The sequence below is a fragment of the Acinonyx jubatus genome, chromosome A3 (assembly GCF_027475565.1).
Source record: "Acinonyx jubatus isolate Ajub_Pintada_27869175 chromosome A3, VMU_Ajub_asm_v1.0, whole genome shotgun sequence".
NCBI lineage: Eukaryota > Metazoa > Chordata > Mammalia > Carnivora > Felidae > Acinonyx > Acinonyx jubatus.
The window spans coordinates 72737964-72765541 of record NC_069388.1 but is presented as its reverse complement, the minus strand read 5'-3'; the positions used below and the strand labels follow the sequence as shown (position 1 = coordinate 72765541).

General features: G+C 34.8%; 2 protein-coding genes across 8 annotated transcripts in view; one reads left to right on the top strand and one right to left on the bottom strand.

Moving 5' to 3' along the window:
• PPP4R3B (protein phosphatase 4 regulatory subunit 3B) overlaps nt 1-19194 on the top strand; it is a 63435-nt gene extending 44241 nt beyond the window's left edge. For 4 of the 5 annotated variants that reach the window (XM_027072421.2, XM_027072420.2, XM_015074210.3 and 1 more), the window contains 7 exons: nt 839-880; nt 2928-3086; nt 6266-6435; nt 8699-8838; nt 9239-9423; nt 11239-11441; nt 17535-19194. In XM_027072421.2, coding sequence (XP_026928222.1) covers nt 839-880; nt 2928-3086; nt 6266-6435; nt 8699-8838; nt 9239-9423; nt 11239-11441; nt 17535-17630 — 995 coding nt within the window. In that variant the 3' untranslated portion in view covers nt 17631-19194. The remainder of the gene's footprint in view (nt 1-838; nt 881-2927; nt 3087-6265; nt 6436-8698; nt 8839-9238; nt 9424-11238; nt 11442-17534) is intronic. The other variant, XM_015074211.3, reaches the window with a different exon arrangement.
• Nucleotides 19195-21299: 2105 nt separating this feature from the next.
• The window catches only part of CFAP36 (cilia and flagella associated protein 36), a 29775-nt gene continuing 23496 nt past the window's right edge, over nt 21300-27578 (bottom strand). For 2 of the 3 annotated variants that reach the window (XM_015074214.3, XM_027072422.2), the window contains 4 exons: nt 26099-26198; nt 22350-22489; nt 22009-22155; nt 21300-21466 (listed from right to left, as the gene is read on the bottom strand). In XM_015074214.3, the coding sequence (XP_014929700.1) occupies nt 21365-21466; nt 22009-22155; nt 22350-22489; nt 26099-26198 (489 nt within the window). In that variant the 3' untranslated portion in view covers nt 21300-21364. The remainder of the gene's footprint in view (nt 21467-22008; nt 22156-22349; nt 22490-26098; nt 26199-27578) is intronic. The other variant, XM_015074215.3, reaches the window with a different exon arrangement.

Genomic DNA, 27578 nt, shown 5'->3' with positions numbered 1-27578 from the left:
TTACTCAGTGCTTTTTAGAAATCTGTCCATATTGATAGCTAGAGTTCTTATTTTTAATCCCTACATAATATTCTCTTATGAGTATGTTGTAATTTAACCTTTCTGCCTCTAATGTACATTTGTTTCCAGATTTTTTATCATACACAATGCTGTGTGATAGTCTTATTTTTTTCTACACAAATGTACTGTAAGCCATGTTCCTAGAAATCAGAACTTATAATGTCTTATTTTCTCAAAATTCAAAGCATAAATGACTAATTGTTAACATATGTGTTATTCTGGAGTTGAAGAAACTCCTCCGTAGAGAGACCTGTCCTAATTGTTGGAGGATGGCTAAGAGAAGTAAAAGAAGTATCATTCTTTTCTCTGGTTGTAACCTCACTTTCTTTTATCAGAATATTTGTGATATTGTCTTTTAATAATTCCTCATCTGCACCCAATTCTGTAAACAATTGCAGCTACAGGTATATTTGAAGCAACTAAATTTTTTAAATTGAAATATAATTGATACACAGTGCTACGTTGAAGAGTCTATACATTAAGCTGTGCTCACCACAAGTTGTAGTTACCATCTGTCACCACACAGTGCTGTTACAGTACCATTAACTATGTTTCCTGTGCTGTACCTTTTATCCCTGTGACATACATTCCATAACTGGAACCTTGTATCTCCCTTTACTCATTTTGCCCACCCCCTTACCCTCTCCTCACAACTAATTCTTAATGGTTATTATCCAGGTAAAATGAGATTATGATCAAAGACATGCTTTGTATGTTGTAAAGTACTAGGAAAATGTGATCTAATTATTACTGAACTGACTTTAACTTTTTTTATTAGATAATATAGTTGGATCTAACAAGAACAGCACGATTTGCCCTGGTAAGTATAAATTCTTATTTTATGAACTAATACAAAGTGAAAGCTTTTTTTCCTCAGTATAATGCATTTATTTATACAAGGCTAGGAAAGGCATATTTTCAAACAAATGAAATTAAAAAAAATATATTTCCTTTTTTCTTTATAATAAAGAAAAGGGTCCACTTTCTCCAATATAAAAGATAGAAAACCAGTTGGAATTTTTTGTTTTTGTAAATTTAGAGCTTATTTTCTGATATTTTTTTTGAGAAGATATCTGAAAATTGAGGATTTTAGTTCATTCTTATCTTTGAAATCCTAAGGCCAGTTAGGAACTAGTATTGATGACAACATTATGCTTAGGTATTGTTTATGAATGTGAGTGTAAACACTGTTGCTTCTGCTTGGAACATGCATAGCAGGTGTGGGGCTGGGAGTATGGAAAATATGCTGTGTGCACCTAGCATCCTATCTTTTCTGCCAGGCTCATCAAAGGTCTAGGAGAGATTGGATTCAAGATATCATGAGTAATTTCATGTCCTAATTTGAGAATGTGAAAACAAGACATTTATTAACACTGCAGATCATTGTTACAAAATCTTTGTAAATAAAATTTGGGAATTGAGAGTTTAAGAGAGTTTGTTTTTTTAATGGTGAGGGACTAGTTCATATATTGGTTGTGGTGCTGGTTACACAGATTGCTCTGAAGCAAGTAAAACTCTTTACTTGCATTTAAAGTAGGAAGGATCTTTGAAATACCAGAACTGTATTTTGTATTTCTGTTTTAGTTTATTTATTTATTTTGAGGGTGGGGGAGGGGCAGAGAAAGGGAAAGAGAGAATGCCAAGCAGACTCTGCACTCTCATCACAGATCCAACACAGGACTTGATCACACAAACCATGAGATCATGACCTGAGCCAAAATCAAGAATCAGCCACTTAACCAACTGAACCAGCCACTTAAAAACTGAACAGGTGACCCAGTTTTTAATGGCTATTCTGTTATCAAAAGAATGCTGATTTATTCCTGATAGGATCATAGTTGCATAAAATATTTATTTATAATTGTAATCTTCTTCAAAAATACAATAGTTGGACTAGATTTTAGTCTGTAAAGTTGTAATTACAAAATTTCCTCACGGCTTAATATTTCTTGCCTAAAACATTTGTAATAGGTGTGGGTAATGGTTGACATGAGCCTTTGACATACATTCAATTTTGATGTTCAGGAAACAATTTGAAATCTCATGAATGTATACACCAAAGCCTCTTGAGGGGAAAAAAAACAGTGTAGTTTATTTCAGTAGGCATCTCATGGATATCATGATTTGATGTTAAAATGATTATTGTTAAAAATAAATATTGATGTAATATTTTTCACTTGATGTTCAAATAGCCAAAAATGTCCTTTCCTTAAAGGTGTCTTTAAAGAAAGCATATTGGGGCACCTGGGTGGCTCAGTCGGTCGAGTGCCCTACTTTGGCTCAGGTCATGATCTCATGGTTCGTGAGTTTGAGCCCCGCGTCTGGCTTGCTCCTGTCAACACAGAGTCTGCTTCCGATCCTCTGTCCCCCCTGTGCCCCTCGCCCACTCGTGAACGCACACTCGCTCTCTTTCTCTCAAAAATGAATTTTTAAAACATACTTATTTTACTGGGGAAATTTATATTGCACCATGTGATGGGCAAAAATTTGAGCTATTTACTGTGGACTCTTTTTATAGGTTAATTAATAGTAATAGCACATATTAAGGAAACACTACTAAGAAGATCTCAGTGCAATGACGGTTTTCTTATCATGTTTGTAGATTTTTATTTAGACTTTCTTTCCTCTTAATATTCATAAATATTTTATACAAGAGCCTTAGAAAGTATCCATTTAGTCAGTAAAACTGATAATACTTTTGGGGAGTCTGCTAATGAAAAAGTAAAAATCCGTAGCTTCTTTAATTGATATAAAAATGAGGAGCAAATAGAATTTTACTGTTGCTCTAAAATCTAGGACATAAGCTTTATTCTATTTAGATGAATTGCGATACTTATTTTATTTTCATATGATGACTTTCTTTGTAGATAATTATCAAACAGCACAGCTGCTTGCCTTAATTTTAGAACTACTCACATTTTGCGTGGAACATCACACATACCACATAAAAAACTATATTATGAACAAGGACTTGCTAAGAAGAGTCTTGGTCTTGATGAATTCAAAGCACACTTTCCTGGCCTTGTGTAAGTAACACTTTAAATGAATGTTCTTATAAAATATCTTAAGGAACAACATTTTTAATAGAGATAAACCCTGAAGTTACCCATTGGACTTTATTTTTTTTAGCAGTATATATGCTATTAAAAAGATGATTTTATGAGAAGTACTAATCTTTTATTTAAAGGACAGGAGGAATAGGTCATGGTGCTTCCCACCCACATATTACTCACATTTGGATTGAATTGGCTTAAGTCGTGATACAATAGTATGTACAACAACAGCGTTTCACTAATAGAACAAGTCCTACTGTCTTTTACATCCGCTTCATTACACTGTCATTCATTGGTGACTTTTTTTTATACTTTTGAGATACAGCCTTGAAATATTTTTGTGTAACTCGGGTTATTTATTGAACTTGTAAAAATAATTTAGGAGTAGTCCCCCTCAGTAGACCAATTGAACCGGTAATAATCAAACTTAAATGCCAGTATTTGCTTCAGTTGATGGTTGCCAAACTTTTAACTTTCCTTTCCTCTTCACAATTTTACCTGCAAATAGAGATAAACTAACAACTTCCTCTCTCCAAATAAAGAGCTTTGTGTGTTTTTTCTGAGCATAAAAATCATAGATAAAATGTAAACATTTAATATATAGAGAAAATATTAATCCCCCAACCATTATTTTTAAGACCTTAAAAGTAGCCACCATTAACAGCCTGCACAATTTTTTTCTGTATCCGTAAAAATTTATATAAACATATTTACACAGTTATAGGTATTTTTTATTTTTATCCAAAAAAGGATCATATTAACATACTTCTCAGTCCCTTAGTCTTACTCTAGGTGATTGAATATAGTCTCAACTAAGTTGTTTTCCTAAATGTAGCTGAGTAACATTTGATGGAGTGGCTCTTCCACAATTTATTCTGCCATTCTGCAGTGTACAGATTATGGGATTGTTTTGGTATTTTGCCACTCCAAACAACATTGTAGTAAATAGTCTAGTATATGAATCTTTTAAGTATTGGTTTATTTCCATAGTGTAGATTCCCAATAATTCTCTTGCCAGAAAAGAATGTTTATATAGTTTTAATGTATCCTTTTAAATTTGAGTTTAACATACAGCCTCCAGATAACTTTCCCAAAAGATTGAAGCACTTGACACTCTGGCAGCATTCAGTTTTACTGGCTCCTAAAATGTTAGGAGGCAGATGATGGGAAATGTGGTATTCCACTTGTGTTTTAATTTATGTTTTCTTTGGCAACATACTTTCATGTTTTAGTGTTTTTGAATTTTATCTGTTGTGGATTGTCTGTTACCTTTTTCTTAAAGCTCATTTTATATTAGAGATACCAGTAATATATCATGTTTGGGGGGGAAAATGTCCCAGTCTCATTTGTCTTTCACAGTTACCTTTATTTTATTTTTTGACATAACAATTTAAAATTCTCCCTGATGAAAAATATGTCTTCTTTTTATGAGTTTTGAGGATTTTGTCTTGCTTAGGAACATCTATGTCCTAAGATTATACAAATAAAATATCCTCCTCATTTTACTTCTGATATTTTTATTATTTCATTTTTTACTTATATATGTAATACATTTGAGGTTTGTTCTTGTATATGGTTTGGACGGTCTTGCTTTGTTTTCTTCTAGATGGATAGCCAGTTGTGCCCATCCTCTTATTAAATAAACTATTTTTCTTACTGAATGAAAGTTTCTCTTTTGTTACCCAGTAAGTTACCACATATATCTTGTGTCTTACTTCTGGACTAATATTTTTAAATCTGTTACTTTACTAGATGAAATAAATGGGAAAGTTTATTCTTAGTCCACTATGGCATCTTTGTTGTAAAGTTAATTATCTGCTAAGTCCCTCCTCACTTTTTGTTTTCATAATTTTCTTGGTTCGTGGACACTTGTTCTTCCACAGTAACTTAAAAATAATTTTATCTAGTTCATCCTGATCACATTTACATTAAATTTTTATATTAATTTTCAGAAGATGGATGTTCTCATGATAGGTGTTCTTATTGGCTTTCTGTAGCCAGTGCTTAGGGATGACTGCAGAGTCATTTCTTTATGTGGATGTGCCATAATTGAACAAATCTCCAGTATTTACATGTTTACATTGCTTCAAGATTTCCATTATAATTAGCAGTGAGTTGTTACTATATCCTGCTATTCACCAGCAGTGTATGAGAGTGCTCACATCTTTACCGGTGCTTCAGTCTTTTTAATCTTAAGTAAGTACTTCTTGTTCTGCTACAAAGACTAGGTGTTGTTAGAAGTCTAGCACTTCTCTTCACACTTGTTTAGTGTTACAGTCATCCTACATTTAGACCTTACATGGCCTGTTTCTGTTTTATTCTCAGATAATATTAGGAACCTCTTTTGACAGACACAACTTCTTTTAATGACTTCCATCTGTGAACAGTGGGTTGAAATGAGAGACTGAACATTTCAATATTCTAAAATATGAAAAGCCAGATGATACTGCTTATTTGTTACTCTGTTCTTTTACAAGTACAGCCTGATCTGCTATGGCAAAACAGCTCATAAGCAGTTGGTAAACAAGGAAATGACATTATAATGTGTAGGTAGCGTCAGTTCACAGATGCTTTTTCCAAGGCAAAGAGAACTGAAATGGTGGCAGTGGAACTGTAGCTTTCATCAGAAAAGTAAAAGACCTTCAGCCCTCCTCTTAAGCTGGCAGCAAGAACCCCTGTGGCTTTATTTTCAGGAAATCACAAAGAAGTACCTACCTTCAGAGCTCCCTCCTGCAGAGAGGCAAGGCCCTCTTGACAGGCTACACCACTGCTCCGCCCACCTTCGTGACGGACAGCCCTGCGCTGGTCCTGAGCTGCTGTCACTGTACTGTCTTCATGTCCACCAGCACTGCTCCCAGTACTGCCAGCATCGGCAGCCTGTGCTTTCTATATGTTTTTTTAATCTCTATATCATGGAGCTACCTGCCTGAATAGTTTATTTATCTCCTAAATACCAATTATTGGACTTTTTGCTAGCTACCAGAGAAGTTTATACAAGTTTAAGTGGTCTCTCCCTAACTTATTTTTTCCTTCAAAACCCAATTATTTTTAGTTCACAGTGTTTACTTTTTATTTTAGAAGTATACATTCTTTATACTTCCCAATAATTATTAATAAATTATCAATTTGTTCCCTGGATTATTTTTAATTAGGTGCTCTTCGTTTTATGAGGCGGATAATTGGCCTTAAAGATGAATTTTATAATCGTTACATCACGAAGGGAAATCTTTTTGAGCCAGTTATAAATGCTCTCCTGGATAACGGAACTCGGTACAATCTGTTGAATTCAGCTGTCATTGAGTTATTTGAATTTATAAGAGTGGTAAGTTTATAGTAAAGGCTTCTTAACAAAATAATTATATGTTTAGCAACGTTAATATTCTAAATTGTGAAATTGAGCATAGTATTTTAACCCATGTTTACTGTGTATTATTTTTATTGGCCAAATGTTTTAGGATTATATTTGGCATATGTATGTAGACTTTTCAGTCAAGCATGCCATTCAATGATGTGATCTCTCTGATCTGTTGTAGGGGTAGTGATAAATATAGAAAGGTTGAAAATAATTACTTTGGTAAACTTTGATGGAAGATGTATAAAAGGTAGGCTTTTATCATGGAATTTTAAGTTGAAGAGACCAGGAAGTAGGCAGACCACTCCAACTGCCTTATTTTATAGATGAGGTACTTGAGTCATCCAAACTGATTTGAGTGATTGATTCAAGAGCATCCATTTGGTTAGGAGCACAGTCAGAACTTGAAGATAGGTCACAGCTCGCTTTGGGGCAACATAAGATTTGTCATAAAAAGATCTGGAGAGAACTGTATGTGAGCAACAGGGATAAGACAGGTAACTGTAGAACCAGTACAATAAATTTACCCTCTCCCACACAATGAAATCATTCCACCAGGGCAAATGGCCACATGGTTAGAAAGAATTTGAAAAAAAGAAAATCAGAGCTAGAAATTCATTCTTTAGTTGTGTGTGTTACAAATCACATTTCTGCTCATGATATGCTGTTCTCAGATAAAGATGATTTGGCTAACTTGATTATTTTTCTAATAATAGTCACTTGCTAAGAGTATGGTTTTCAAAAGGATGAAGAGGATAGAAGTACTCTTTAGCCTTAGAAAAGAGGGAACATAGTTAACTAGCTCACCAAGTATCTGAACCCCAGTTCACAGTGCACTGTTCTAATGAATAGAGATTGACTTTTGTATTTTTTTCCTTAAATTTTTTGGTGAGATACTGATAAAATGAGTTGTAGGGTAACAACCCCATCCCTATTCCTATGATTGAATTTGTTTTTCAGAAAATAATTTTGGGTAGTTGATAAATGTACATTGAATCCCAAAACTTGACTTATCTTTTTGTTCAGGGTATAGTACAGAACCATTTTACCTGGGTTTCTAATATTTCTTAATTGAGATTTACAGGAGAATTTAAAGACTTAAAATCCTTAAAAGAAACAGTTTGTGGTATATCTTTTTTTTTTTAAAGCTTATTTGAAAGTGAGAGAGAGAGAGAGTGCCCACGTGTGCACGCCTGAGTGGAGGAGGGGAGGAGAGAGAGACTCCCAAACAGGCTCTGTGCTGTCAGGATGGATCCTGACTTGGGGCTTGATCTCAGGAACCATGAGAATCAAGAGTTGGGCACTTAACTGACTGAGTCACCCAGGTGTCCCTATTATGGTGTATCTTTTAAAGAAGTGGCATGTATATTTTTTACTAATATTAAATTCCTGAATGACGACTTCTATTATTAATAATAAAAATATTATTCAGGCACCTGCTTGAGACTCTGTCTCTGTTTCTCTCTCTTTCTGCCCTTTCCCCACTTGGGCACACACTCTCAAAATTACAAATAAATAAACTTTTTTTTTAATGAGCCTGCTTCACACTCAGGTATTTGGAATGATTATTTAGAATGGTTCATATAGAATTTAGAAGTTATTGCTGTCAGTTTATTTCACAAAAATTATACCATTGGAAGACTGGAAATACATGGAATTCAAGTTAACAGTTGATCATATCTGTACATGTAATACAGTCAAAGGAGTCTGTGTTTATTATTTAGGTAAGGCTTCTTACCAGTTAAAGAAGGAGTCATTAAGTAACACCTAACATTTTGTTGAAAATATAATTTAAAAAAAAAAGAATATGATTTTCTAACTGGCTGTGTGCTCTGGATCAGCCCATCTAACCTCTGAGATCTTCAATTTTCCTTCTCTGTAAAATGGGAGTAATGAACCCTATTTCATAGAATTGTTAGGGGGATCAAGTGAAAGTATATGTTAAAGTGCTTTTTAAATTGTGAAGTGCTACATAAATGGAAAAAATAAACAAGATATAAACTAAATCTGTTTACTTTCAGATGTTTAGTAGCCCCCCAAAAAGGCTTCTTTTTTATTCCAAGTTTTCTGAGGAGGCCTGGCTCATGTATAAAGAAACTAGGACACTTATTTTTGGAATGCGATTTTGAAAAATCTTTTTTGGTCAGCTTTGGAACTGTAAAAAAGTTTCTTTAAGTTTTTCTCCTAACAGTCATTGAATTATATTTGAATTGTAAATTTTGTCCTTATACAGGAAGATATCAAGTCTCTTACTGCACATATAGTTGAAAACTTTTATAAAGCACTTGAATCAATTGAATATGTTCAGACATTCAAAGGATTGAAGACTAAATATGAGCAAGAAAAAGACAGACAAAATCAGAAACTGAACAGGTATTGTTTTAAGTATATTGCATCTATAGTTTATATAATTATATCCAAAATCATCTTTTGTTTGGATCTGACATAATAAATTTACCCAGGAGCATTCTTTCCATCATTAGATAGTACAGAGTCTTATAGAAGGGTAGGATATTCTCCTTACCAGAATCTCTTATGTGAAAAATGACTGCTTTGTATCATAACTCAAGGTAAATTTTTAGTTTAGTTTGCAATATCCTTAAATATTTTGGGATATTTTCTGGTTACATCTTGTATCACAGTTGAGGTGGTTATGATATAAATTATACTCAGCTAAAATTACTTTAGCTCCTCTTGGTTATACATATTTATTCTCAAATTTAATCTGGTTACAAACTTTAAGTCATTAGTATTTGTGGTATGTTTCTTACAGTGTACCATCTATATTGCGTAGTAACAGATTTCGCAGAGATGCAAAAGCCTTGGAAGAGGATGAAGAAATGTGGTTTAATGAAGATGAAGAGGAGGAAGGAAAAGCAGTTGTGGCACCAGTAGAAAAATCTAAGCCAGAAGATGATTTTCCAGATACTTATGAAAAATTTATGGAGACCAAAAAAGGTATTAAAATTTTAAGTTTTTGAATAGTGCATCATTTTTAAATACAGAAATTATTGAGTTGTCTGTGAAGATTTGGCCATAGTATATAAAGTATGAAAGATATGAATTTTATAGTGAAATGTGACCTTTTAAGATTTCCACATCTTTTTCCAAAGCTGGGACTTATTTTCATGTTTAAAATGTTTTTCTTGAAACTTGTCATTTTGTGATGCCCTTCATTTACTATTTAGAAATTATTATATTTTCTGAAATTATTATATTTTCTACTTAATACATTGTCTTCTGTGAATAATCTTGGATTTATTTCTGTACTGAAATCCTCAATAATAATAGAGACCATATAGATCCATAGAAACTTTCCAGAGCACTCTGCCTTTTACAGCTGAGGAAACTAAGCTCAGAGAAGTAACTTGGCTCTTTGAAATTTTAAAATCATTATAAAAATTTAATAAAGATACGCTATCAGGGGAAGAGAAATGAAAGTAAAATTTCCCATCCTTCAGATCTTACTTAGCTTTCAAAAGAACGAATCACTTTAATTCTATGGCCTAAAAAATTACCATTATTGGAGTACTGCCCTCCATATATCATATAAATGTTTAATACAGATTTACATTTTGAAAAGCAAAGCATTTCCTGGACTTCATATAAAGTTTGTGATTTTGAATGTGACGTATTCTAAAGGCAATTCTCCTTAGATAGTGTTTTATTGATTTATTACATTTTTCCTGAAACCGTTGTTCCCAGCATCATTCATCATGTACTCGTTAATGCTCTTAGTTCTGTTTACTTCAGCCTGGGGGAGCAAATAGCCCATTAAAATGTCCTAAGGAATAGGTGGTAATTTTTGGTGACCTAATTCTTCTACCTTTACTCATTACAGGCACTACCCTGACTGCCGTGGAAAGGGGCAGTGAGGCCGTGCTTGAAGCACCACATCCACTCAAGAATCATACACAAAAACAGCAACCAGATATGAAAGGATAGTAGATACCTATGTCATAAGAGAAACAGATAAAGGAACCTGGAATATTCAGGAAATAAGAGACTGATAGATATGATCATATCATCGTCTTTAAGCATTTAAAATACTGACTTGTGGGAGGGATTGTCAGGTTTTCACAAGGACTATAGGAGTATAGGATCAGTGCAGTGAGTAGAAGCTGCAAAGACACAGTAAAAGGAAGTCAGGCAGGTAATGAATCCTTGATGTGTCCTAGATAACAGCAGTGTAGAATTCTAGCGTAGGATGACAGATTCTGGTATATAATTCTTAAGATCCTTTCTAATCCTGAGATTTCTAAGATTCCAGCTAATTAAAGACTTACCACTGTACACATCATGCTGTACTCTTATAAAGCAGAGGCAATGATTTATAAGTTTTATTTTTTTTTAATTTATATTTTTTTCCCAGTATATGAAATTTATCGTCAAATTGGTTTCCATACAACACCCAGTGCTCATCCCAAAAGGTGCCCTCCTCAATACCCATCACCCACCCCCCCCTCCCTCCCACCCCCCATCAACCCTCAGTTTGTTCTCAGTTTTTAACAGTCTCTTATGCTTTGGCTCTCTCCCACTCTAACCTCTTTTTTTTTTTTCCTTCCCCTCCCCCATGGGTTTCTGTTAAGTTTCTCAGGATCCACATAAGAGTGAAAACATATGGTATCTGTCTTTCTCTGTATGGCTTATTTCACTTAGCATACACTCTCCAGTTCCATCCACATTACTGATTTATAAGTTTTAAAGTTACTGTGCTTTTCAGATGCTTTGCTTAGGAATCTTTACTAAAAAAGATTTAAAATTTTGCTTTAGCAAAAGAAAGTGAAGACAAAGAAAACCTTCCCAAAAGGACATCATCTAGTGGCTTCAAATTTACTTTCTCCCACTCTGCCAGTGCTGCTAATGGAACAAACAGTACAAACAGTAAATCTGTAGTGGCTCAGACACCACCAGCAAGTTCTAATGGATCCTCTTCCAAAACTACAAACTTGGCCACATCAGTAACAGCCACCAAGGTATGTGAAACTATTCTATACACAAACTTTGCTTTTTCCATCTTTAAAATTATTTCATGTTTACTGAAGGAAATTTGGATAATAAAAATAATTTCAAAGAAGAAAGTTTTGCTCGCTGTCATCAGAGAACATGACTGCTGATATTTGATTCTTCTTTAGGTATATGGGTTTATCAGACATGTAATTAAACAGTTTTGTATCTTGCTTTTATTTATTTATTAAAAGAATTTTTCTTTGTTACTTAAATACTGTTGATGACCACAGAATTTCATTTTATTTATCTGTATCATAATATTTGTAAGCAACACACCCAATAATATTTTGGAGCACATAAGTTGATTCTGCTATTTCATTGATGGGACTGCTGGTATTGTTGCATTTTAAGCTATTTTCTTGGATAGATGCATAAAGGAATGTTTTCATACATATTATCAGATACATCCAGAATGTCTATACCAGTTTATGTTACTATAAGCATTGTATGAGTGTGCTTGGCTCACTGCAGCTTTGCCAGTGTTGTTAAATTTATTTTTAATCTTTGCCCATTAGGTTGCATAAACAGAATAGATCTCTTTCCCAATTGTGTGTTTTGTGTTAGTAGCAACGTTGATTATTAGCCTTTTGAATTTGCTCTTCTTCAAGTTGTCTTTTCATAGTCTTGTCTTTTTAAAATTGGCTTATGTTTTTCTTAATATGAATGAATCTTCAGTTATAAGGATATTAGCCTTTTTGTTACTTGCATAGCATATGTATTTCCCATTGGTTACTGTTTTATATAAACAAGTTTAAATTTTATATAAAACTCTCTTCTTTCATTTATATTGTTATTATACGCAACCATCCTTTTCCCCAAAAAGGAGTGGCATAAAATAAAAAGGCATAAATATAAGATAACTGTTAGGAGAAGAGTAGAAGGACAAGAGGAGGGAAATGTTATAGTAGTAGAAAACCTAATCTTAAGTGATGCATCTAGTTTTGAACACAAAATACAATTTGAATTTATTGTTTTACAAAAATGTGGAGTCTAGTCAGTATTGCATTGAGGTAGGCTCTTGACTAAAGATCACAGAAGTAGCATTGTCAGTGAGATTCTACTGCTTTTGAAACATTTTTTGTTTTTTACCTAGAAGTTTTAAAATTAATTTTCCCTTCTTGATAGGACATTTTAATGTAATATTTGTGATACTATAGTAAGAATATTTGCTGTGGAGTTCAATTGTTTGGGTTCAAATCTTGGCTTTGCCTCTTTCTAGGCTGTTTGACCTTGAGTAAATTATTAAATCTCTCACAACCTTAGTTTTTTTCATTATAAACAAGGATAAAAGAGCACCTACTCTAAAGGCATGTTGTAAATATTAAATTTTTTAATAAGTGTAAAGAGCTTAGAACACTATTTGCACCCTCTCAATATAGACTTTTTTTTTTTTTTTTAATCAAAGCAATACATGCACTTACTGTCAAAAGTCAAAGTAGTATTAAAATGTTGAGGGAAAAAATCAGTCCTTTTTCCTTTCCACAGAGATAGCTTAAAACTCTTGTACCTTCTATTTCTAAGTAATATGTTAATACTTCTGTGTTGTTTTGCCAAGTTTAGACCTAATTTATTCTTGTTATGGTAGGTAAGAATTTAGCATGTGAACAGTCCTTACCACACCCTCACCCTTATTTCTTCTCTCACAATTTTTGGTTAAATAATTGATAATTTTATTGCTGTGATGACAATATAAATGTTCTTTGTGAATTTTTTCCTGGTCTTTTTTCCTATACTGTATTTTTCTTGGTAACTTTTCTCTTTCTAGAGTAAATAATGGCCACCATTTTTTCATTTGTTGCAGTAGTTAGGTGCCTGTCACTAATTCTTTCACTACCTCTCAGGTTAGTTTCCACATAGTATCTATCCCCTGTGGAGACCTCTGTCTTGAAGCCTCCCTTCCAGTTCCAGCTTAGATCGGTTGCTGTCTAGATTTGCTGCACAGCTTTTGTCTTATGGCTGCCTCAGCCATCATCCTAGTACTTCTTTTGCCTCTCTTTTTCTTGGATTGTTTCCTGCATCTCATGTCTCTGGACTCTTTCTTGATTTTCCCTCCCATTTTCGTGGAACATATCCTCTAATAATTGTTTTCTAAAAAAAAAAAAAAATGCCATGAGAGGTAAAATTTGAGACCTTCATGTATGAAGATATGTTGATTCTGTCTTCATACTTGACTGACAGTTTAACTGAATATAGAACCAGGTTGGAAATAATTTTCTTTTAAAAATTTGAAGTTACTGCTGTCAAGTAATCTGAAGACATTCTTATTTATGATCCTTTGTGTGTGCTATTTTATTTTCTTCTTGGAAGCAGCCAAACAGTCATGTCCTTCAATTTGAGGACATTTTGTGCTATTTCACTATTAACTTATTGTTTGGATGTTGGGCCTTCTAGGTTTAGCTTACAATTTTCATAATTTTCCTCGCTTATTACTCATTTTTTAAATCTTCTTGTTCTACTTTCTGGGTTATTTCTTAGAGTTCTTAATTTATTATCCTTCCAGATAATTTTTTACTTATGACCGAGCAAAATGAAATGCAAGCACTAACACATTTTTTACCCTTTCGACACTAACAGCAGATTGCCGTATCTGTCTACATCTTTTTGGGGGACAAGGAGAAAACAGTGATTGTTCTTGGAAAATAAATTGTTCAGTCACTCTAGACTATGACAAAAGTTTGAAATTAAGCAAGATAGGAGTTTATGGAAGTGAAACTAGTTAAATTGGCTCTCAGCCTTTTTCAACAAAGTGTAGCCACATTTCTAAGTGGTGGCAGGTTCTTTATCAGCAGTGCCCTGTTTAACCATTTTCACTGTCTGTTTATTGCTGTAATCAAATTGATTGGTTCTTAAATAGATCAGATGTGAACTTTTCTAATTCTCCTTTGCAAGGCATCCTAAAGTTCTAATATATTTTTTAAAATTGCATTCTTTGAGGGGTGCCTGGGTGGCTCAGTCTCAGTGGGTTAAACGTCCACCTTCAACTCAAGTCATGATCTCACAGTTCCATGAGTTCAGGCCCCACATTGGACTTTCTGCAGTCAGGACACAGCCTGCTTTGGATCCTTTGTCTCCCTATCTCTGCCCCTCCCCTCTCATGTTCTCTCTCTCTCCCTCTCTCAGAAATAAAAAACATTTTTTAAAAAATTGCATTCTTTGAAAACTTGATAGTTTTCAAGGCTGGTAAGACATTAGCTACTAATGAAATTACAAAGGTTTTTTTTAGCTGTAGAGCTATAAAACATGCACGTTTTCCTTGAAGAAAAACAGTTACAAAAAAAAAAAAAATGAAATCAGAATGGGAAACTATTAGTAGGCGGCCAAAACAAACACTTCTTTTGCCACAGATTAACAAAAGAGAACACTGCTCTTGCTTTTTTCACATAACACATAACAGACTTATCTGGGTGAGCTTTCCATATCAGGATATAAAAGAACTTCCTCCATAGAATTCCAGCGTATGATACACTTCAATTTATAACTAACCCTATTGACGCATTTAAAAAAATTTTAACGTTTATTAATTTGGGAGGGAGGGAGAAAGAGGGAATCCGAAGCAGGCTCCAGGCTCTCAGCTGTCAGCACAGAGCCCCACACGAGGCTTGAACTCACAAACCACAAGATCATGACCTGAGCCGAAGTCGGAGGCTTAATGGACTGAGCCACCCAGGCGCCCCCCGCCCCACATTGATGCATTTTAAACTTGTTTCCAGCCTTTTGCAGTTAAAACAATTGTATGTGACTTTCTATACAAAATATTTCATACACATGTGTATTTTTTTTTTTTTTTTTTTAGTTTATTTAGTTTTGAGAGAAAGCGCAAGTAGGAGAGGGGCAGAGAGAGAGAGGGAGACATAGAATCTGAGGCAGGCTCCAGGCTCTGAGCTGTCAGCACAGAGCCTGAAGCAGGGCTCGAAACCATGAACCAGGAGATCATGACTTGAGCCAAAGTCAGACACTTAACTAAGCCACCCAGGCACCCCCTTATACGTATTTCTGTATAGAATGTACATTTACAGTTTATCAAATTTACTCAGTAAAATGCAAATAAGTAGGTAGGTTCTTAACATGGTATGTATGGCTGATACCAAAAGCTAGCTTTATACTTAAGAAAATATTAGCAGTGTTCCCACCAGAGTTGGGGACAAGGTAGGATACCACTATGATTGCTGTAATTTAACCATTGTTCCTGGGTATTAGCCAATCCAGTTAGGTGAGATAAAGAAATTAAAGCTATAAAAATTAGAAGATGTAAAAGCTATCACTCCTGCTGATGATTTTTAAAAATTTTATTAATCATGTTTATGGAAGATCTGTCCTTTGTTTTTTGCATAGAGGATAATTCTTGAATTCTCTCTCCTTAGAATTTTTTAACATGATGAATTATATTAATAGTTTAAGTCCAGAATCTGTCAAATTGTTTACAGGGTGCACCTCTGGATTACAGGTCTTTTTACTTCCAATATTTCACATTTTATATTTTTATTCTTTTCAGTAAACATGATTTTTTTTTACTATATAGGAGTTTGTTTATGGTATAGATATAGAGATAAAATTGAAATTATGTAGGTGTTTCAGATAGACTATTTCTTAAAAAGTCATTTTAAATGTTACCCATTGGGAACTGAAATGTTTGTACATTATGATATATAATCTGTAATCCCTAAGCATAATGAAAACTTTCCTCGATAACTTATCTTTGTGAATATCAGACTGGTGTCTTTTTATAAGGTAATAATGTCTTCTCTCTCCTCTCATCTAACGTGTTTGGCTTGAAACCAAATAAATAAGAATGATATTAGTAATAGCAGCTAATAGCAGTTACTGAACACTAACTACATACTAACCACTGTGCCCATTGCTTTTTATGTTTTATTTTCTATTTAATTTTCAAAATAGTTCAGTGAGGTGTAAGTACTATTAATACCAATTTTACAGATAATGAAAATGAGGCATAGAGATAATAAATCACTTGCCCACAGTCATGTACCTAAAAAATGGTGGCCTTGGAATTTGAAGTCAGGCAGACTACAATCAAATACATTCTTAACAATTTAGCCATATTACCTCTTGCTTATCAAACTTCAGACTTGTGTGTTATTAAGCTGAGAAGACAGCAGAAAGATGCTCACGTAAATATATGTTACAAAGAAGTTTGATTTAATTCCCAGACTTTCTGATAACTCTTTCTAGCTGCTCAGAGACCTTTGTTGATTAACATTACAGTGGTTCAGTTATATTTTGGCAAAGTGTTACTGCCAGATGTCTGGGTTCTTTAGACATGAAGCTACGTAGCTGTGAAGTAGGAGTTATTTCTATTGTATTTGAGGTCTGAAGGGTTTAAACTAAATTCATTGTTTACAGCAGCCTTTTAACCTGTGGGACATACATACTAACTTCATGGTGTTGGTTCAAAATGAACACAGACCTGAGAACATGTAATTTTCTGGGTAGAATGTGTAGAGCTTTAATACGATTTTCAAAGGGATCCATTACGCATAAAAGACCAAACACCTGAATTACCTCATCTTTTCTTTTGGTTAGAGAAAGGTAGCCCTAAATTTTTTAGTTATTAGTTGTATGACCCACTTCATGTGTTCTTTATCATCAAAAGCAGAATGAAAACAGTGGTGTGCACATAGTGATGAAATACATGAAGAACAGAGGCGAAAAGGAGGCTACTTGTCACTATTTTATAGTTTAAACATAGAGATGAACTAGTTCATCTCCAAGGTCCTTCCAGCTCACTCCTTCCAGTATCCTGATGATTTGTGAGTCCTACTTTTTGGAGATAATACTTTTCCACAGTGAAATTTTGCTGAATTGAATTGTGAGGTGTCATTAAAAATCCAAGGGCTGAATAAAAAAGTTGAGGGTAATAACTTAAGAGTGCCACCAACTAGTACCAAGTGTTCATAATTTTCAAGCAGTTACTGTATCAAATTTATGTTTGAGATATATATGATTAGAAAAGTTGTGATGTCTTTAAAAGCAACTGCACTAATAAGCTTTTTTTCCCTTAAGTTATGTATTTTTAAAAAAGTTTTTTTATTCTTCAATAGGGCAGTTTGGTTGGTTTAGTGGATTATCCAGATGATGAAGAGGAAGATGAAGAAGAAGAAACATCTCCCAGGAAAAGACCTCGTCTTGGCTCATAAAATACTTACTGGGGACCCTCAAATGTGTGGTCTTACTAAAATGCTGCATCTGTTCAATGAGCTGAAAATCTGAATCAGAAAGCTTTCTCACTTGAACTTATAAATATACAAGGAGTAGCAAAAGATACTCAGTATATCAGCTAGGAGAGTTTAGTTCTGTAAAAAGAAAAACAAAAAAAAGGCTTCCCAGGAACTTGATTGCTTGCTAGTAATTAAGGGGTTTGCCTTTCAGGCTGTCAAAAAAAGGTTAGTGACCTGAACCTGGGAGATAGCCTCTCAGTGAGGAAACTCTCAGGTTTGGGAATGGCTTGGGGAGGGACAAGGTTGATAAAATATTAAATGCAGGGTTGCTCCGGGGGGGGGGTATCCGATCTAGAAACAATTGCAGAACTTTAGTTACAAACCCAATAACATTACTTGTATAATGGTGCTGGCCATGTTGTTCTTTTAATCAGTTGCCTCTTTTTAAAAAATTTTTTATGGAAAACAAATTCAACTATCATAAAAGTGAAGTTATGCTGTTGGGACCATTTTTCGAAGTTTTAACAAGTTCAGCCTTATAGGTAGTTGGAGGGAAGTACACTCTGTGTTACAGTACATGTTGAGTTTTCTACACCATGAATTTTCAGTATGTATTTTGATGAAAACAAGCTGGATTCAAAATGGAGAGTTTTGTCAGTAGAACTTTAAAATCAGCACTTTTAGAGATAACTGATGCCAAGTATCAGTACAGTAGTATTTCGAAATGATTTTTTTCTAGAAACTTGGGAGTGGGTTGAACAGAATGTTTCCAACTGTCTCCCTCCCAGTCACTCTTTGGTGGAGGATACTTTGAAGTCACTTTCTGTTTTGTTGGTTAAGTTGTCTCTGTCCAGAGCTGCAAGCTAGTTTTAAAGTGTAATTTATAAAGAATTCCATACCAAGAATAGTGCTGAATTAAGTGGCATATCTAGAGGCCATTTTGATCCAAGAAGTTACTTCAGTATCAAAGTCAGTATGCAGCACATGAAGTTTTTCCATAAACAGGGGTGTAATATGAAAGCTGCTTTTTTTTTAAAGAATAAAAGCACATTCCATGTACGTAAATGAACTTAAAATAGTAAGTTGAGGCAAACAGTTAAGAAGTTTTATTTTTAGAACAGCAAGTTAACTGTAAATATTTTAATGTTAGTTTTGCTCATCTATGATCTGAGATCATGCTGAAGTGAGAAAAACGTCCCCCAAACTACAATTTAATGCATTGGGAAGAAAAGTGAAAAATAGTAATTCCAGCTACAATCTTCAGATCACCCTTGTAATGTGTTATGGGTCCATTTTTCCTGGAATAGCTTAAACTGAAGCAGTTTCCCCTGTTTTGGAGATTTTGTAGTTAATTTTAATTTTGGCTATTGTTTGGAAAAGATGGGCTGTCTGTGTAGATATGAAGTATAGTTTTTCCATAAAACAGATGTTTATTTTGTATTAAAAAATACCACTGTACTTGTTTTACACCATTTGTATACATGTGGTGATATTAATGCTGACCTGTAAAATTCAGGAATTAAAATGTGACCCTGTAATTCTATGATTGTTGCTTTTGTTTGGTTTGTTGTAAATATAAGTTAACTCCATTTTGAGATATGTCCATTTTATAGTATCTTTTAAAAGTCAATAAATTATCCATAGATATTTATTATAAACCACTAAGTCATACACCAATCTGAATGAAATAATTCTAACAAAGGTTGACTGCACTTTAAGTATTACTGATTCTACTTACAGAAGGTGTGCCTTGGGCAAATAAAGTCCCAGCACCAAAACATCACAGCATGGGGCTAGTCTTATCTCTTTGATTAAAGGTTCATATAATGAAAGAGACCTTCCACTTTAAGAGGCAAGTGACTCAGGATAATTTAATATCAGTAAAATCACCATCTGAATACATTTTCTTTCAAGAAAGTTCTGTGAAGCCCCTTTCACTCCTCTTAGCTCTTAATAAATTTCCTCTTGTCATCTAAGAAGCCCAGGTCTAAAGCATTTCCCTATTTACTCTTGACTCTTACTGATTAAGTAATTTTAAAGTTCCAGTAGGAAATATTATCTCCATACCTTATGGAGAGTTTCTTTAATTTTCCTTTCTGAAGAATTGCCACGAATCAAACATTTAAATCCTCATCATCATAGATAGGAACCATTCTTATAGCAGAAATGTGAATGTTTTGTTGACTTACAGGATAATAGTCTTCATGGTACCTAGGCTCACCCACAATGATATGAAAAGAGGGCTTAAAGTATCCTTTGAAAGAATATTAAGTTTCTACATGTTAGCTACTGTCTTAATGACTACCCTCACTCAGGCAGATCAGGATTTTTATATCTTTATCTTCACTCCTTGAAGCAAGCCAGAGCCCACATTTGTATGCCTGAGATTCTCTTAAAATTATATCTGTAAACATGTATCCAGTATAAAAACTATTTTTAATAAAAAGTTACATGAAACATTTCTGTGTTTTAATCACTAGTTTTTCCTCTTGTCCATCTAAGTGATGAAAATGTAACAAATGTAAAGTAATGCTGGTTTTTCTCTACAGGTTGAAGACTGGAGCTAAGCGAATTTTGGTATCCCTTTTTAAAAGTTTATAACTGTAGATTTAAAGAGATAAATTGGAATTATAAATTCAATCTCAGGAGTAACTAGAAAAGGGGGTGCCTGTTGGATGACACAATACAGGAAGTTTCTGAAAGAAAGGTCTACTATTCTGGTTATCTGTGAACAACTACAGAAGACCACCAAGGGCCACTTCACACAAAAGACCTATACCCAGGGCCACATTCGCCCCTGGAGGCTCAGTTATTCCCTTTATCTTTTTTAATGGTAGGCTTCCTAGAAAGAGTAATTGAGTATTTTTAACATCCCCCACATCCATTTTCCAAGTCCCATTTGCTCCTGCCTCACATGTAAATGCCAAAATCTATCTTAACACTGCCCATGATAATTAGTCTTTTGATTGGATTTCCTTATACCTGGTATACCCACAACTACTCTTAACTCACCGAGTAATCTCCGTACAGCAGCCACACTTTTTTTTTAAAACTGAACAGTTTGATGATGTAACTTCCCTGCTTTAAAACTTTTCAGTGATTTCCCACTGCCATTACAAAATCGAAAATTCTCACATTCCCTACAAGGCCATGCAAGTCAGTACCCCACCTACCTCCAATTTCACACACTAACCCTCTCCCTTCATTCTTTGTAGACTCACCATACTGCCCGCTCCTCACAAGGTGCTTTATTCTTTTCCCGGTGGCAGGACCTGAGTTGTTTCTTCGCATTTCTCCCCATAATCAGCCTTACTATCAGCTTGAATATTCATTGCCTTCTCAAGGAGGCTTGGCCAGCCCTGCTTAGAACACCACCTTTCCCTTTAAACACTTTGGCCTTCTTCGCTAGCCCCATGAAGGCAGGGGCCTTGACAATCTAGTTGACTGCTGTATCCCTGGCACTCAGCACAGTGCTTAGCACAAATAGGTAGCCAAGTTTGAGTAAATAAATGTGCTAGCAATTGAGTTTCTATACCCTCTCAGCTCAAGTAGCTGCCCTCCCCACCACCCTTTACCTCAAAAGTTTAATAAAGTAGTAATAATGAGCTTATATTTGCATTTACAAACAAATATTTGAAACTAACAGGCTCAGTTTAAGGATTAAATAATTTATTTTTAAGAAAATTTGAACTTTTGCTAAATTGCTTTTAAAATTACTTATTAATAACTTCTTCTTTAAGTTTCTCTGCAAGCAATCTCCTCTTTAGTAATGTTTGCTTCTCCTCTGCTGTCATTTCTGGTTTCTCTGTCATTTCCTTAAAAAACAAAAAACAAAAAAAAAACAAAAGAAAATAAAAGGAAAAAATTGGCTATAGTATAAGATGGGTTCATTAGTCTAGAATTCCCAACATACTGCCTCAAAGAGCACTTTCAGTAAGTAGAAATTTAAAAAGCCACATGTGGACTGGGTTCCCTAAATCTCTTCTTGGCAAAAATCTCTTCTTAGAAAAGAAAATCTCTTGGAGTTTGTGGCCACTGTATTGTTGCTTTGTGATTAAAGTATTTCCAAAGGCTTAGGTGAAACAGACTGCTGAAATTTAAGCACTCAGCAGGGCAAGTAAAGAAACACAAAAAAATGTTTATAATGAAATTGCTGTCACCTCAACCTCACAAAATGTTCGTATCATGGCCATTTCACTGTAGAAAAAAACTTGGCAGGTGCTACACTCGCAGGGAGGTTAATAGGAATGGATGGACTACAAGCAACATTCATTATCAGGACTGTCTTGCACACACTCTGATTTTGAGAATTCCACCTCTAGATTTGCAAATTTTGACACAGTAAAGCCATCCATACCTCTGCTTCCCCAGCAGGTTTTCCCTTCTCAGAATTTTGTATCTGTTTAGTCTTCATATCCTTTCTCATGGACATCAACTGATCTCGCTTCTGCTTGAGATAGCGCTCTCGTTGCCTGAGCTCTTCCGTTCCAAGTGTTGATAAATTCTGGGTCAAAAAAGAGAAGGAGCCATTTAAATTCAAATCCACACAATAAGTGGCACAGAGAGCCACTGGCTTATTGAACTCAAAATTGAGTTCAAGATCATAACAAAAGCCAAGTGTATGGCTGTTTACATTGTTTGTTCTTAGTACTTTGCCATTTTGCTCATAGTTCTTAAAAAGTGGTGCTTTTTACTTACTGCTATTGGTCCTTCAATGCTTCCATGTTCTAAGCCAGGAATCTTCAGGCCTTTTTGTGGGAAGGAGGAAGTTTCAGGCAGCATTTCCGGCTTTCTCGCTAAAGGTTGTACTGACTGATTAGCAAAATGCATTTTAACTTCTGGCAGTAATTAGATAGAGACCAATTAGAATACTGTAAGAAATATTCAGTATGAGACTAGGTTCACCAAAATGAGCTAGTGTTTTTTTCTCACTGACTTTTTTCTTATTTTCCAATCAACACACACTGATTCAGTGCCTATATTGTGTCATATACCTGGTGACAGTAATAAACATGGTTTCTGTCCTCAAGGAGCTAGAACTACTCTTTCTCATGAATGATGACATTTCAACAAATACCAAGCTCCTGCTGTTTGGTACTACGGCTACAAGAAGTATAATTCTTGTCTAAAGATTAGAATTACCACTATAATGTAATACAAGGCTGACACATAAGCTAAATAAATAGTACACTAAAATCCCTTCCTGGTAATGTAATTGGTTGTCAAACTTTTGCTTGCAGGTAAAAACTGTTCAGTGAACATTTATTTTCAGAACAACGAACTTAAAGCTATAACTTTTTGTATTGGCAGAGTGCATGCCAGTAACATCATTTTTTGTTTGTAATACATACTGAAGAGAACTACAAACCTACCAATTCTTTAATAAAATGTAAAGATTTTAGAGTTAAGGTAGAACTCAGAAGAGAGATAAGAGAGCACTCAATATTTTCCAGTTATTTGGTGACTGCTAAGAGTAAGACGATTAAAATGCTAATTGCTTTTCTGAGCAATTTGTTACTATAAGATAAGGTGATTTTTAAGATAAAACATTTTCAGGGTAAGTATGTGAACCATGAAAGACAGCAGAGTGAGAGAAGAAAAGACTCAGATAAAGATGATACCAAGAACTGAAAACAAGATGGGACAACATGATCTATGTGTCTCAAAATGCTTGAAAATCATGGCAGCATAGTAAAACCAGAAATAAGTCTCTGTATGAACAAAAAACTTGCCAAAGGACCACTGCTTTAGCATGGAGGGAGTGGAATGCTGGCAGGGCCAGGGAGGCTGGAAGAAGAAAAGCTCTTCAGGCTCTTGGACATAAGGGAAGCCTCCAAAGAAGAGATGAGGCTGGAGCTAACATTCCAACCAACCTAGACCGGGAGCTACAAAACTAACTTAGAAATAAAGACCCACTTCAACAAATTAGTCGTGATTTGCTCACAGGAGTTAAACATGCCATTCTTACTAATAGTGACTTTACACGGAGGTACGCTTGGCCCCCAGATATGGAAGCAGAGAGCTGAAGAAGGACAATTCCATTCACTCTGAGGAGGGGGGAATCCCAGGCACATAAGTATCTATTTTTTATTTTTTTAATGTTTACTTATTTTTGAGAGAGCGCACACACATGAGCAGGGGAAGGGCAGAGAGAGGGAGACAGAAGATCCAAAGCGGGCTCCATGCTGACAGAGCCCAATATGGGGCTCAAACTCATGGAACCACAAGATAATGACCCGAGCCAAAGTCAGACACTTAATGGATTGAGCCATCCAAGCGCCCATGCACATAAGCATTTATATTCAACTCATGTACTTGCTCTGGATAGTTCTTTCCTTGACTTTGTTACGAACATCTTGTATATTCTAACTCAGACCTAGAGAGGAAAGTACTTGAAACCAAAATACTTAGCTTCTCTATTTCTAGGAATAGACTATCAGAAAACCAAGAAGCTAAAAGATCATCTTATCTCTGGCAACTCTTTTCATCTATCTGAGAACAGATGCTTATCCATTTCTAGCAAGAACCAAGGAAACACATGAACAAAAGGATTAAAAAGGAAGTCAAACTGCTTTTTGATTCTTCCCAAATTAGGTCTTCAAAATGGATTTCCATCACTTTGCATAAAATGATTTCCCAGAATATCAGATATACTCATTTTTTAAAAATAGAATAGTTTTTCAAAACTAAAATCATTACTTTAGAAATTATCTGCCATTTTTTCTGTGCACTTATGTGCATACTTGAGTTATATGTAGTTTGAGATTAAGTTTTCTATAACTTCACTTTAACAGATAAAGAACTAGAGGGGCATCTGGGTGGCTCAGTCAGTTAAGCATAGGAACTTGGCTCAGGTTGTGATTTCACAGTTTGTGAGTTCGAGCCCCTCACTGGGCTCTGTACTGACAGCTCAGAGCCTGGAATCTGCTTCAGATTCTGTCTCCCTCTCTCTCTCTCTGCCCTTCCCCCGCTTGTGCGCGCTCTCCCTCTCTCTCTCTCTCTCTCTCTCTCTCTCTCAAAAATAAACATTAAAAAATTTTAAAAACAAAAAAACTAGACAAAGCAAATTTATTCAAATTATGTCAAACACAAGACTGAAGCAGTGTGCACTTAGATCTGTATAAAACAGAAAGTTAAATTTAGGCCAACAAATTAAAAAAGAACTCAGACAAATCTAAAGCAGGTACTTTCATAAATATAATCAAATGAAGTTTTTCTACCTAGAATCTGAATATGAAAAAAGAAAAATGATTCCATTTGCTAGGAATAAAGAAGCAAGGCAATTTCATAAACTTGCTTCTGTTTCCTATACCTCATTGTTTTATCAACTAAGAGTACTGTAAAATCAATCAATGAGTAAACATCAAATCTATCCTATCTCAATTATAAAAGTTCTTCTTTTTTTTTAAGTTTATTTATTTTGAGAGAGAGAGAGAGAGAGCACGAGAGACTGCATGCAGGTGCAAGCAGGGGAAGGGGAAGAGAAAGAGAAAGAGAGAATCCCAAGCAGGCTCTGCGCTGACAGCATGTGGCCTGACTGGGGCTCGAACCCACAAACAGTGAGATCATGACCTGAACCGAAATCCAGAGTCGATGCTTAACCAACTGAGCCACCCAGGCACCCCAATTATAAACACAAGATTTGGAGGCAGAAGACCAAAGTAAGTTATGGTTTTACCATTTAAGTGCTCAGTGATTTTGGACAAGTCACTCAACTTCCCTGAATTTCTTTTAACACAGTAATAATAAGACAGCAGAAAAATAAGGATTGCAATATCTACCCGACAGTTGTGTGGGTTTTTTTAAATAAGAAAAGGACATTTATTTAAAACCATAGAAATGTAAGATAAAATGAACTGAATTCATGCTCTTGGCTCCAATTCTGTTTCAGAATTACTTGTTTTCTTATAAAAGAAATCAGAATATAGTGAAAATAGATTTGCTGTACAGTGAACAAGTTCATCCACTAACATTTCCCACAAGGATTCTCATCAATTTTAGTTTCAATGATATTTCCTGACTAAACATCTGCATCAACTGGCTACTTCTTGTTTTCTAGTTATGCTTGAATTCATTAGTAAAATAGTATTACCTTTCCAAGTTCAACTTCTAATTCACAGACACTATATAACCGTGGTCAAGGAAAACAACAGATGTGATGTGAACACATGTTGGATGCTGTAGCCATGGCACAAAGGCCGGTGTCTCCCTCAAGGAATTGGACTCACTCCCCTGGGTGCCAGGCTTCACTTAGAAATCTGGGGACTACACTCTGTCACCTGAGTGTTTCCCACCTGCAACTTCTATAGCTAAATTAAAAGAGAATTGTAAATACCAATGGCCATTCAGTCATTTTGAAGGTTAAGTATGCATGAGAAAGTAACACACTCTTTATAATGTTTATGTATTCATATTATTAAAGAAAGTTCAGTACACTTCAACCTTACCTGCGGGTGGGTGTGTAAAATGTTCACCATCCCCTTGGGAGTTCATTTTTGCAGTTTCACTTGCATGCCCTGGAGGCTCTTCTGTTTTAGTCTCTGATAACTTCAGGAATTCATAACACAATTAAAAAATTTTTAGATTAATTTTGACTAATTCACTACTTAAGTTATCCAAAGATGTCATTAAATATTGTCTACTAAATCGATAATGAACAAGAGATTTTCCAAAGTTTTCAGCACTTTACATCTTTTACTTTTTGAGGTAAACATTCTCGTTTCAAATCATGAAGTGCTAAGAGTAACCAACCAGTATGCTTTGTACTTCAGACTTAGCAAGAAGTTAGGTTCAAATCCAGGCTTCACCCCTTACTACTCATGTGACCTGAGTAGTCATTGATGTCATTGATGAGGACACCAATAGTACTCTAAGAGAAATAAATTCACTAAATTATAAGGTGCTTTTCCACTTAAAATAATCTATATAGCACTACCATGTTATGCCTGAAGAAACCACAGACTGGTTTATTTCCATTTCTAAAATGGGAGAGTATATTTAAACCAAATAAATCATTTAAATCTTAGAAAGAACTTCGTAAACTGATAATTTGTTTTTCTTAAAAACAGTAAAATCTAATCACATGTAGCTTGTTAGGAAGCTCATGACAGAAGCCCCTACATGCTGGTAATGAACACAGGAAGATTCATTATCATACTATCAGCTCCACTTTTATGTGTTTCAAAATTTCCATATAAAAACGTAAAAGTTTTTAAAAAACCCAAACATGTACACCTAAAACATAGTATTATTCAAGAAGCCAAATATAGTTTCCTTATAAACCAAAGTGTTCATACTAATGTCTTCTAATAGCAGTTTTGAACTGATTTCTGTTCTATACTCTTACATTAAAAATATTAATATCTAAGAATTGCACGTTCATTCACTAAACGGAGATTTACTTAAAGATAAATAAATCCCTCTTAATCCTAAAACATCTCTATTTCTCCTGCTCTTCACTGGGTACCTTGGGAGTGAAATAAGGTTTTTCAAAGACAATGCATGATAAACAAGCATGTGTCATAGTGATTGAAGGAAAAAAAGGAAAATGACTTTTGAATGATTGAGAGAGAGTTTATATTCAGTTTCCCCTTCCCTTCAGAGAGATTTGGACAAGTGTAGAAAGAGAAGCAGCTAGAAGAAGAGGAAAGAATAAATATTAGCTTCCTTCACCTTAGCCAGATACATGTTTAATTTATCCTTAGGAAAGATTAGGTACTTTATGGAAATAGTTCTTTTTTTTTTTTAATTTTTTTTTTCAACGTTTATTTATTTTTGGGACAGAGAGAGACAGAGCATGAATGGGGGAGGGGCAGAGAGAGAGGGAGACACAGAATCGGAAACAGGCTCCAGGCTCTGAGCCATCAGCCCAGAGCCTGACGCGGGGCTCGAACTCCGGACTGCGAGATCGTGACCTGGCTGAAGTCG